The sequence below is a fragment of the Hemicordylus capensis genome, chromosome 3 (genome assembly GCF_027244095.1).
Source record: "Hemicordylus capensis ecotype Gifberg chromosome 3, rHemCap1.1.pri, whole genome shotgun sequence".
NCBI lineage: Eukaryota > Metazoa > Chordata > Lepidosauria > Squamata > Cordylidae > Hemicordylus > Hemicordylus capensis.
In genome coordinates this window covers 87,651,517-87,664,749 of record NC_069659.1, presented here as the reverse complement: position 1 = coordinate 87,664,749, position 13,233 = coordinate 87,651,517, and the positions used below count along the sequence as shown (strand labels likewise).

The 13,233-nt window shown below is 40.5% G+C and overlaps 1 protein-coding gene across 9 annotated transcripts in view; it reads right to left on the bottom strand.

The window, feature by feature from the left end:
• The window catches only part of EVA1C (eva-1 homolog C), a 99,444-nt gene that overhangs the window by 17,080 nt on the left and 69,131 nt on the right, over window positions 1–13,233 (bottom strand). For all 9 annotated transcript variants that reach the window (XR_008319341.1, XM_053308860.1, XM_053308861.1 and 6 more), the window contains one exon: window positions 9,989–10,141. Coding sequence is in view for 8 of the 9 variants with exons in the window: in XM_053308860.1 (XP_053164835.1) it covers window positions 9,989–10,141 (153 nt within the window). In the remaining variant the exon portion in view is untranslated. The remainder of the gene's footprint in view (window positions 1–9,988; window positions 10,142–13,233) is intronic.

The window sequence follows — 13,233 nt, the reverse complement described above, 5'->3', positions numbered from 1 at the left end:
AGCTAACACAGAGCATCAAAAGACAGTTAGCAGCAGCAGCCTGGTGTAACAGCTATAGCCCGTTGTGTAAGGAGCTTTAAGACTAACCACCCAGGATTAGTGAGAGGGGTTCTCTCTCTGGGCTTTCCTCATCCAGGAAGCCTAATTTAAATCATCATTCCTTCCTTCAACAAAGAGGGTGGTATTTGGACGGGCAGTTGTAATGTTTCACTAGAGACTCCTGTGAGCATTCCTGGACATTGGTGAGGGTTTGCTGCATGGCTGTGATTTTATGCATAACCAAGAAAATTTGTGTTTGGTACTGAGGACAAATAGGAGCTGAGGTTGTTGAGATAAAGAATATGTCTGGGAGAGTGGACGTTTGGGTAGGGTCTGGGGACAGTGATCTCTTGGGTAATGGGCCAAGGGAGATATGACAATGGAAATTCGGCAGGCCGTTACAGGGGGAAACCGTCCAGACAACTTTTGTCTGTTCCTTTTTCTGGCACTTCTCCCAATCCTGCAGCCCCAAGGAGCTCCGAGAACACTCTCAGGGATTAGGGTGCTGCTGCTGAATGCCAGGTCTGTAAATGGTAAAACATCTCTCATCCATGATTTGATTGTGGATGAGCATGCTGACCTGGTATATATGACAGAAACCTGGTTGGATGCGCTGGGTGGGGTTGGTCTCTCTCAGCTTTGTCTTCCAGGTTTCCTCATCTTGCAGCAGCCCTGCCTTGAGGGTCAGGGAGGGGGCATTGTGGTAATCTATTGTGAGACCTTTGCCCGGTTAGGCATTCTCCTGATTTTGAGTGTTTGTCCTTGAGGGTGGGCCTCCAAGATAGGCTGGGAATCTGTTGGCATACCGAATACTCTGCTGCACTTCAATCTCCCTACCGGAGCTGGTGGGGGTGATCTTGGAGGTGGCATTGGTTCCCCTAGACTTACTGTCTTGGGGGACTTCAATGTCCAGGCTAAGGACCCCCTAGGACAGCTCAGGACTTCATGGCTGGCATGGCAACCATGGGCCTATCTCAATTTGACATCAACATGAAACCACTAGGAGAGGTCATCCAGGGACATGGACTGTGTTGTCAGCAATATGCAGATGACACAACAGTTTTATCCTTATCACCTGATTCTAGGGACGCAGTGAATCTGGGCTTGGAGGCTGTAATGGGCTGGATGTGGGTTAGTAAACTGAGATTGAATCCAGACAAGATGGAGGTGCTGTTTGTCAGTAAGTGAGCCAATCTGGATGAAGAGATCCGACCAGTTCTGAATGAGGTTGCAGTCCCCTTGAAAGAGCAAGTGCACAGCTTGGGAGTACTGCTGGACCCGGCTCTGCATTCAGGTGCTCAGGTGAAGGCAGTGGCCAGAAGTGCTTTTGCACAGCTTTGGCTAGTGCATCAGCTGCGTCCCTTTCTTGAGAAGGCAGATCTGGCCACAGTTACCCATGCCCTGTCATGTTGCGGCTGAATTACTGTAACACACTCTACATGGGGCTGCCCTTGAAGAATATTTAGAAACTGTAGCTAGTGTAAAATGCGGCAGCTAGCATTGTATATTGAGTTGCCCTTTGGGATAATATTACACCCATTCTGAAAGAGCTGCACTGGCTATCAATTTGTTTCCGGGTCCAATTCAAGGTGCTGGTTTTGACCTTTAAAGCCCTTAATGGTTTGGACCCTGGATACCTGAAGGACCGCCTGCTCCCAAGGGTTTCTGCCCGCTTGACAAGATCATAGGAGGGGGCTCTGCTCTGTGTGCCAAAGGTGAGAGAGGCTCAGTTGCAGAGCACGCGGGACAGGGCCTTCTCAGTCATTGCTCCCAGGCTTTGGAGTGGTCTCCCAGCTGGTATCCACTCCTCAGTCTCCTTGACAGTTATTAGGACAAAAGTAAAGATGTGGCTGTTTTTGCTGCTGCTGCTTTGTGTTTTATGTATTTATTATTATTATTTCTTGTTTACACAGTCAGACAGGTGTTATTGACTGGTTTGTTTTATCCAGACATCGAGTCCTTCCCAAGGACCTGGGATGGCTGAATATTATCATCAATACTGTTGGTTATTATAGATATCATTGCAAAATATTGGCTGTTCCCAGTAAAGTTGCTTTTTGTAATTGGCTGATGGTGATTTCTGTGGCCCCTATGGTGTTGACTGATGTGCTTTTCAAGGTCTTTTGGAATTGCACCTAGGGTGCCAATTACCACTGGGATTATTTTGGTCTTTTTCTGCCACAGCCTTTCAATTTCACTTTGTAGATCTTTGTATTTTGTTATTTTTTCTATTTCTTTTTCTTCTATTCTGCTATCATCTGGTATTGCTATGTCGATTAGTTTGACTTGTTTTTCTTTCTTCTCGACTAGTTATATCAGCCTGGAGAATGCCCAAGTATTTGTAATGTTCTTTCTCTTCCATGTTCTTGACGTTGCTTCCATTGGGCAGTTCTATTCCTTCTGTTTTTGTTATTTTCCCTCTGTTCATTATTAATGCAGCACACTTGTCTACTCCAAACTCCATTGCTATATCGCTACTGAATATACGGACAGTATATTAATAATAATAATAATAATAAGTAGTAGTAGTAGTAGTTTTTATGGGTTACTGATTTTTTAAACAGAGATTATTTTTATGTTCATATTATCTGTACTTTTATATTTTCATTATGTATTGTTTTAATTATAATGTAAACCACTTTGGGATTATTTTAATGAAAAACGGTATATCAATTGAATATAAATAAATAGAAACGATGTTGTGGAAGCACAAAAATTGTGCAATCTGAATTGGATGACAGCTTGACTTCACTGCTGAACAACTCTGTGAAATTTGTGTGCTTGCACAACAATATTTGCACAGTTGCACAAGAGCACTATGTTCCACAGCATGAGTAACATTGCACAGTATGTCAGTCATGGTGCGAATGCTTAGCTGTATACATTTTAAAACAGGGTGGGAGAAGATAACTTAGAGCCTGTGGTATGTCAGAAAACAAGCAACAACTACATCTCTAAGGATTCCTTCCTTGTCTTATAATAGCCCTATATTCATGTGCTTTCATACACTCATATTCACCTAGTGCTTCTCAGCTGGAAGCACCAGAAGAAATAGGTGCCAATATACAAATACACAACAAACAATGTAAGATAGAAGCATGATAATAAAAACTGCAATGGTAATTCCAAACCACCAGTGATAAATCAATGTTGTGAATAGTTCTAGATAGCAACTAATGACTTCTGTCCTAGATAGAGTTAATTTGTTAGAAGGCCTTTTTTGTTTTCTTTCTTATAAAGAGCAACATATCAACTTACAGATCCACACAACTCTACACAGTTCTTGACAAACACCTATACAGCTGACAAATTCCTGAAAACCAATGAGAATCTATGTAGCTGACATGTTCCTGAAAAAAATTGACATGCTGTTTGAAAATCTACAGTATATCAGAAATTGTTTCCAAAGAAATTTTTAGCACGGAATCTATGGCCAAGTTTAGCCCACACAGCCAACAGCAGCCAGAGTTGGGGAGGAGCTTCCTTCCTCAACTCCAGCTTCGGAGAAGGCTAACAGAGGTGCTGCATTCACACATACTGCTGTCACAGGCAAAACAGAGGTTGGGACAACACAACCTAAAGCCAACCAAAGGTGACAAATGAAGTTTGGGGAGGGAAACTGTGGGTTCAGTTTTTCCTTTAGATGTAGTTCCCCTGGTTCAGACATTTGGTTAGCGAAACCAAAGGTAAGGGACCTCCAGTTTCATATTTCCAGTTACAGACCTTAGAGAAAAGTTTAACAGAGCCAAAAGCACTAAAAAATTAAAAGTAAAATAAAATACAACTTTGAATAATATTGTCTGTCCTTATTAGTGAACAGAGTTATTGAGATATCTATCCCCTCAAATGATGCAGTGCCTTCTGCAAGACGTGCATCAACTACATTAAAAATACTAAATAATACATCTGCCTCATAAAGCATGAAGTAGCCCTGACTTTGCTCCAGTTGGCTCTGGCTTTTCCACTGAATTGAAAGCTTTTGTGCATTAAAAAAAGAAACAGTGAAGTCTACCAGTGCCTGAAATGGGAGAGGCTTTAAAAACTGAAAAGAAGAATTACTACTCTCTTTAAGCTCTGCACAATTTATTGCTGTAGTGACTGTAGTGAGACTGAATAATTTGCATGTCAAAACATGTCTAAAATAAAGCTAATTAGTACCTAAAAGGATCTTTCCTTCAGGAACAACAGACCCTGAACTGTTCAATAATTGCTTGTCAGAGCTAATATTTTACAGCTATGTTTTGGAAATGTTTTATAACCTCCTCTTTTCAGTTCCAGCTAGATATCCACGTCCACTATATAAAACCATCAGCACTCCTTGGCACCCTAGTGGATGGTAACCACTAATCACAGAAGAGAAGGATTAAAAGAGCTTAGGGAAAGAACTGATTTTTTTCTCCTGAGGAGATCACAGAAGTCAGGATGCTTCTCTCTTTATCCTTTCTTTTATCATCTACAATTCTGGCAATTTTGCAAACAGTCTGGCTTTGAAAGAATTACTCCCTAAATTTGTCATGTGGATTTCCGAACCTGGTGCCAGTCATTTAACAGGGAACAGCATTTTACTTCCTAGACACTTTCCCCACTATACAAACTGCTTTGAGAACTTTTGTTGTTGCTGCTGAATAGTGGTATATAAGTTGAAGTAGTAAATAAGGGTAAAGTGTGCCGTCAAGTTGATTCCTACTCCTGGCACCCACAGAGCCCTGTGGTTTTCTTTTGGTAGAATACAGGAGAGGTTTACCATTCCCTCATCCTGCGCAGTCTGAGATGATGCCTTTCAGCATTTTCCTATATCACTGCTGCCCGATATAGTACCAGCAGGGATTTGAACCGGCAAGCTCTGCTTGTTAGTCAAGCATTTCCCCGCTGAGCCATTAGGTGGCTGGAAGGAGTAAATACCCACAGCCAAATTTAAGAACACAGCCATGCACCCAAACATGATAAAATATAGCTGTACCACTTGTCCCCTTATGTACCTTGTCATTCAACAAAATTGACGAGGTGCATAGAGGCAATGTACTGCTTGCATCCACCAGGATAATGTTGAGCTGCCAGAGCTAGCGCATGGTAATGAGGATTGGCCACCACTGCTTGCAAGTTCCATCCCTTCTGTTGCCATCACTACTAACCTACATCAAGCAGCTTGATCTCGATCTCTCTCTCCCCTCTCCCCCCCACCACTTCCACCAACAAACCTGTCCACTTTGTATGCTCCATTTCAGGAGCAAAAAAGGCAGACACAATCCATGTTGGAAGTGCGGGAGAGAACTTGTAAGGATGTGCATCCAAACCATCCTTGCAAATTTTTCAGCCAGGATGTTCTTTGTCTTCTGACACTACTTCTTCCTTTAATATTTTTCTACATAATTAACTGCAGTAAGGAGTATTTTAACCAAGTATTTGGAGTATAAGGAGTATTTTAACATGGCCAAGATATTGATTGATTGATTGAACACATTTGTATACCGCCCAAAATGCAAGTCTCTGGGTGGTTTACAACAAAACAAAACAAAATAAAATATTCACGTTTTCTTCTCTTAATGATGCCATTCACTTTTGCCATTCTTCGTAGCACTCGCCCGCGCACACACCAGGCACTTCTGACCATTTCCAGTCCGCAATGTACCAAGGCGGCAAGGAAGCGTACCAGGGCAGTCCCCTGTGGGACCAATTTTGCACACAGTGCTGGCGATAGAAACGCAGCCGGGATGGGATGGAGGGTAAAGAGCCAGATCCCCAGTCCTTAAAGCTATGCCCACCCCGCCACTCGAAATGGCAGTCACCAATTCCATGCACATTCCTAGAAAAGACTGTTCAGATTTGCTCTTGGCAAATATGGCCAATGTGCATCAGCCACAGTGATCTAAATAGTCACCAAAACACAACTAGGATTTTAGATGGGTATGCAATAAAAACACATCTTAGTGTCTAAAGGTGAACCTTGGAATAAGTTGTTGTTGTTGGTTTTTTGGCATAGCCTCTTTTTCATGTAGTTTCGTTTGTTAAGCAGAGTAATCTATAGTTCTATGAACATTTGCTAATCTAAAATTTTTCTGACCTTTCTAAGGCAAGGCTTGGCACATGGCTTCAGTTTCCATTGGCCAATACATTCTCTTTTAAATATTGGTTCTATTCACACATTATTTGGAATTAGAAAATAAGATAATTTGTTTTTAAAAGGTAGAATGAAGAGCACAGCATAAAAGGGGCACTATAGCTTTCTGACTTGGTTGAGGCAAGTTCAAACACCCTTGGCAGGCTATAACATTTGGAGAAGACAGGAAATAATTTGTGTGGACCATTGAGCAACCAAGCCCTGATTTTTATTACCTTGCCGTGTACTAACATGGAATGCCTTTTTAATTCTTCTGTCACTTTACAATACACGAATAATATGCACTTGTGCCAACTTGTCCGATTCTTCAAAACATTCAAGCACTGAGTCTCACAATACTTCTAGGGCCTAAGTATGTGTGGTTCTCATCGTCACAAGACAGAAAACAATGCAATGAGCCTCTGGGTCAGCCCAGCCAGCAGGTATATATTCATACTCGGCTGGGATCTTTGAGAGAGACAGATCTCACTTTGCTTTTCTGCCTGGGGCATGAGCAGGGGCTACTGTGCCTAAGGCATGCAAATTGTGATGAAGGTAGGAGACAAGTGTTGCTGCTTGCTGGCACTGCTTGACTAGAACTGGGGAGACCCGAGTTCAAATCCCCATTCAGCCATGAAACTAGCTGGGTAACTCTGGGCCAGTCACTTCGCTCTCAGCCTAACCTACTACACAGGGTTGTTGTGAAAGAGAAACTCAAGTATGTAGTACACCGCTGTGGGCTCCTTGGAGGAAGAGCGGGATATAAATGTAATAATAATAATAATAATAATAATAATAATAATAAAGCAAAAAATAACTGAGCACATGAACCAAACAACCACCAGGGTTCGACTTCCAGCTCTAAAAACAGTTGCCAAAAAACAACTTGCTCAGGTATTAAAAGATGTCAATGCTGCACTTGCAGAAATAACAACCAATGATTTGCAAGAAACAAACCAACTAATGTACAGTGCAGCAACAATAACAACACAAGAGCTCGGATATAAGATCAATGGACCTGTAAAAAAAGAAAGTAGTGCATCACCTAAATGGAAGATTAGATTAGAAAATAAAATCTCCAGCCTTAGATCAGATGTTAGTAAATTGAAAGATATGAAAGACAAGAAGCTGAAAAATGAAAACACCAAACAGTATCTGATCCAAAAATACCACCTAGATTCAAGGAGAATTAGAGAAGTCCTGGAAATAATAAAGCAGCAAATAACAGCAGTGTCAAAGAAGATTAGCAGATATGAAGCCAGAATTACACAACACAGGCAGAATCTCCAATTCCAGTCGAATCAGAGACCAAAGCATAGAAGAGAAACTGCAAGAAACATAGAAACACCAAATAAAGAAGAAACAGTGCAATTCTGGGGGAAATTATGGGACAATCCAATAGATTATAATAAAAAAGCAGGCTGGGTGAAAGAGGTCAAAAAATGTAACCAACAAATGCAAGATCTAATAATAACACCAGAATTAATAAGTGAAAGAGCAAAGAAAATTAAAAATTGGACTGCTCCAGGCGACGATGGACTGCATGGCTTTTGGCTTAAACACCTAACAAGCCTTCATAAACAGCTATCAAAACAGTTCAATCACATTTTGCAAGGAGGTGATATTGAACAATGGCTAACGACTGGGAAAACTAATCTCATCATGAAAGACCCAGCAAAAGGTGCAGTTCCAAGTAATTATAGACCGATAACCTGTCTGCCAACCATGTTCAAATTAATAACTGGAATAATAGCAGATGAAGTGATGCAACACTTATTAACTAACAAACAGCTTCCAGTTGAACAGAAAGGAAATTGCCCGAACACCAGAGGCACAAAAGACCAGCTGCTGATTGACAAAATGATTTTAGAAAATTGCAAGAGAAGAAAAATCAATCTAAGTGTTGCATGGATTGACTACAAGAAAGCCTTCGATTCATTGCCTCACACATGGATACTAAAATGTTTAGAAAACTGGTGTCAGCAAAAACATTCAGATATTTATTTTAAAAAGCAATGAACATGTGGAGTACACAGTTAACAATCAATGGCGAGACACTTGGACAGGTTAGCATTAGAAGAGGCATTTTCCAAGGGGACTCACTATCCCCTCTGTTGTTTGTAATCGCCATGACCCCACTTTCACAAATACTCAACAAAACAGGCCTCGGATACCAAACATCTAAAACATCCAGTAAAATCAACCATCTGCTGTACATGGACGATCTGAAGTTGTATGGAAAGTCCCAGTCAGAAATTGAATCACTGCTAAACACTGTCCGTATATTCAGTAGCGATATAGCAATGGAGTTTGGACTAGACAAGTGTGCTGCATTAATAATGAACAGAGGGAAAATAACAAAAACAGAAGGAATAGAACTGCCCAATGGAAGCAACATCAAGAACCTGGAAGAGAAAGAACCTTACAAAATACTTGGGCATTCTCCAGGCTGATAACATTGCACACACTGAAGTTAAAAGAAAAATTGGAAGTGAATATATCAGGAGAGTTAAAAAAATCCTCAAGTCCAAACTCAATGGCGGGAACACCATACAAGCCATAAACACCTGGGCTATAACTGTTATCAGATACACTGCAGGAATAATAGACTGGACCCAGGCAGAGCTAGAGACGCTAGATCGTAAGACCAGGAAAATCATGACCATCAATCATGCTCTGCACCCCCGCAGTGATGTTGATAGGCTATACCTCCCTCACAGCTCAGGTGGAAGAGGAATGCTTCAAGTCCATCAAACAGTAGAGGAGGAGAAAAGAGGCCTTGAAGAATATATCAAGGACAGTGAAGAAGATGCACTTCAAATGGTCAATAACGCAAAACTATTCAACACCAATGAAACAAAGCAGGCCTACAAGAAATAACAAGTCAAGAACCGAGCAGAAAAATGGAAAAAGAAGCCACTGCATGGTCAATATTTGTACAATATAACTGGAAAATCAGACATCACCAAGACCAGTAACCTTGCAGTCTCCAGCCCTGGTTGCTCAACTGAAGATCCTGAGCCCTGTTGCCCACTTGCCACCAGATGTCCAGGGACTATAGCACCTGGCGCGGTCCTTGTTGACCCGGGCAACGACCGATCCGGTATAGATTTATTAAACTTACGTCTCACCATATTATTATTATCTCTCTTGTTTACACAGTCAGACAGGTGTTATTGACTGGTTTGTCAATCCAGACATCGAGTCCTTCCCAAGGACCTGGGATGGCTGAATTTTATCATCAATACTGTTGGTTATTATAGATATCGTTGCAAAATATAGGCTGTTCCCAGTAAAGCTGCTTTTTGTAATTGGCTGATGGTGATTTCTGTGGCCCCTATGGTGTTGAGGTGCTCTTCAAGGTCTTTTGGAACTGCACCCAGGGCGCCAATTACCACTGGGATTATTTTGGTCTTTTTCTGCCACAGCCTTTCAATTTCAATTTGTAGATCTTTGTATTTGGTGATTTTTTCTATTTCTTTTTCTTCTATTCTGCTATCCCCTGTTATTATTATTATTATTACATTTATATCCCGCTCTTCCTCCAAGGAGCCCACAGCGGTGTACTACATACTTGAGTTTCTCTTTCACAACAACCCTGTGAAGCAGGTTAGGCCGAGAGCGAAGTGACTGGCCCAGAGTCACCCAGCTAGTTTCATGGCTGAATAGAGATTTGAACTCGTGTCTCCCTGGTCCTAGTCCAGCACTCTAACCACTATACCATGCTGGCTCCACTCAAAAGAAATATTTGGTATTTCAGGACATGTTCACAGCTGTATTAGATCAGAAATGCACTTCCTTGCCTTTTAAACCCAGAATGAAGTTTTTTAGGAGGTTTTTTTTTCAACCTACCAAACTGGGGATGGCGGTCAATCTCTGTAGAACAGACGTTCTTCTCTTGAGAAGACCTGCCATAGGTAGCAGAATAGATGTTGAGGAATTTCGACTCTTTACAGTGGAGTTTCAGTTCTTCATTTTCACACACTGATCTTGTTTTATATTCAGCTGAAAATGAAAGGAAAAAGCAAACTGTATTTACAAATATTTGAAATTCCAGCAACTGATAACAGCAACATATTTTATGTATGCTCTGTTGGTACCAAGGTGTGTGGGGCTGGGGTGGAGTAGAGTGGAGCAGTCACACCTGACTGAAGGACCAAATCCGGGTCGGCACAGCTTTGGCCCTACAGCTGTTTTGAACTGCAGCTCCTGTCATCCTCAGTCGCAGTGGCCAATAGTTAGGGATGATGGGAGATGTAGTCCAACATCTGCAGGACAGGCAAAGCTGGGTAGCCCTGGCCTATTCCATTAATTATGCATGTCTGAAAGCAGGTGGCTGCTTTTTTCCTTCTCTGTGCAATCCCCATCAAGCAACCCCAGGTACAGGATTACACAGAGAAATATCAGTGTGAACAAGCTAGCAGCATCTAGCAGCAAAATTATGGGGCTATGGCAGCACTTCTTCCCAGCCACTGAAACCATAGGATCCATTGCTTCATCCTGTTGGTTGCATCTATGAAGAGTTTGGATCATACTGACATATTTCCATACAATTCTGTAACTGGGGAAGAACAGGAGTAATTGGCTGAAGGAAGAAAAGCCATCTGTATGCATGTCCCAAAGCCCCATGCCTTTACAATGATTTTTAAATAGTTCTTTGCATTTATACATTTCTCTGTGTGGGACTGATTAATTTGTGGGGTGTAGTTATGAGGCAGGATTCCGAAAGCACAGCTTTAGGTTCATGGTCTAAATTTGTTCATTCAGATACTATATTCATTTTAGTCTGGTTCACTAACAATAAATGCATTCACTATTGAAATACAATCTTTTGTATTCTTCTGGACATTCTAATTTATTGATGGAGTAAACTCACATTGAAACTATTAAGTTTGATGTTATGCATTATTTTGTTATCTGGGTGTGAGCAGATGTGTGATCACAGTGTTGAACTATGGAAGGAAAAATGTAATCGAATTTCTGGGGCAAAGGAAAGCCCAATACCAACAGAATTATTCATTCCAATCAATGGCTTCCAAAAGAGACAAAAGCTTGCCCCACATGTGCTAAAGTGGTATCAGACAGTGCAGCAAGTGGGGCAGAGCTTTGAAAGACTTCAAAAGTCTTTCAAAGTTGCATGTTTTTGTCTTTGTTCTAAAGCTAAACAGGGTCATTTGCTTAAGAGGTTGAATTGCTTATGAAAAAATACTTCTAATTCTTATGCAGAATGTACAGTCACAAGAGGGCCACGAGCTTAGAAGGCTTCTAACAGAGTTAGAAAAACAATTATGGATCAATAGATATTAGCAATGTTAGCTAAATGGAGTACCCATTTAGCATTGTATATCATGTCTGAATATCAGATGACATGGACAGCTGCTGCTTTAATGCCTTGTTTGTAGGCATCACTGTTAGAAACAGGATGTGAAGTTAGGTAGACCATTGTTCTGATCTAACAAAGTCATTCTTAAGTTCCTAAAATAATTTATTCTGAATATAATTTAAAAGGTGTGTTGAGTAAGTGTTATATTTATTTTACTAAATACAAGCAAGGATATAAGGATGGATGAATAAAATGAACCATAAGTGCCTTCTATCAGCTTTGGCTGATACGCCACCTGTGTCAGTTTCTTAAGATAGATGACCTGAAAACAGTGGTACATCTGCTGGTAACCTCCAGACTGGATTACTGCAATGCGCTCTATGTGGGGCTGCCCTTGTACGTAGTCTGGAAACTTCAGTTGGTCCAGAATGCAGCAGCCAGGCTGATTTCTGGGTCATCTAGGAGAGACCATATTACTCCTGTATTGAAGGAGTTACATTGGCTGCCAATATGTTTCCAGGCAGAATACAAGGTGTTGGTCATAACCTATAAAGCCCTAAACAGCTTGGGCCCTGGGTATTTAAGAGAACGTCTTCTTCGTCATGAACGCCACCGCCCATTGAGATCATCAGGAGAGGTCCATCTGCATTTGCTACCATTTGCCACCAGCTCATCTGGTGGCAACTCAGGGATGGGCCTTCTCCATTGCTGCCCCAAGGCTTTGGAATGCGTTCCCTAGTGAAATAAGAGCCTCCCCATCTCTGACAACTTTTAAAAGGTCTTTAGAGACGCATCTGTTCACCCAGGTTTTTAACTGATATTGTTTTGATTGTTTTAATGTTGTTTTTAGAATATTGTTTTAAAATTTTAAATTGTGTTTTAAATTTATTGCTTTTAAATTTTTTGTTTTTAATTAATGTTTTACTTTTTTAATCTTCTTGTAAACCGCCCAGAGACAGAAGTTTTTGGGCGGTAGAAAAATATGTTAAATAAATAAAATAAAATAAAATAAAACTTGAGCTAGAGCTGAGTTATAATAAGAGAGCCTTATATTATATTATAATATAGAGAGCCTTATAGCTGAGTTATAATAAGAGAGCCCAGGTAGCCTCCCTGCTTTGGAATGCCCTCCTGAAGAGCTTTGCCATGCTCCCTCCCTCAGTGTTTTAAAGAAACAATTGAAGAAAAACTTTTAGAGAGGCTTTTAAATATTTTATCCACTGCTTTTATCTAGAAGATTTCTTCGTTTTTATGCTTTTTATTTATAACTTTTAATTTGAAACTTTTAAAATTTGTAACTTTTAAATGTTGTTTTAGCCTGGTCTTTCAACTTTTTGATTTTAAACAAACAATGTTAAACAAACATGACAACATAAATCTACATTTCTGACAGAAGCACTGTATGATAATGATAATGTGAAACTGGTGACAAAACTATTTGGCTTTATGCAGGCTGCAATCCCAAACACATTTCCTTGAAAACAAATGCCGAGGAAATAAAAAGAGACTGAGCTCCAAATAAATATATTTACAAATGGAGTTTGAGAGGCATAAAATTAGTTCATTTAAAATATAATAATCTATGACTCAGTTTTCCTTAAGAATAAGATGATGTGCATTTTTATCACCTCCAGGAAACAAAGTCATTCAAAAGACCTTGGCATTTTCCCCAACATTCTCTATTTGTGTTGAAGCCTACATATATAACCTATTAGACAAGCAAGTAATTCATGTTCTGGTCCTTAATATTAATACAAAATAATTAAGATAATAA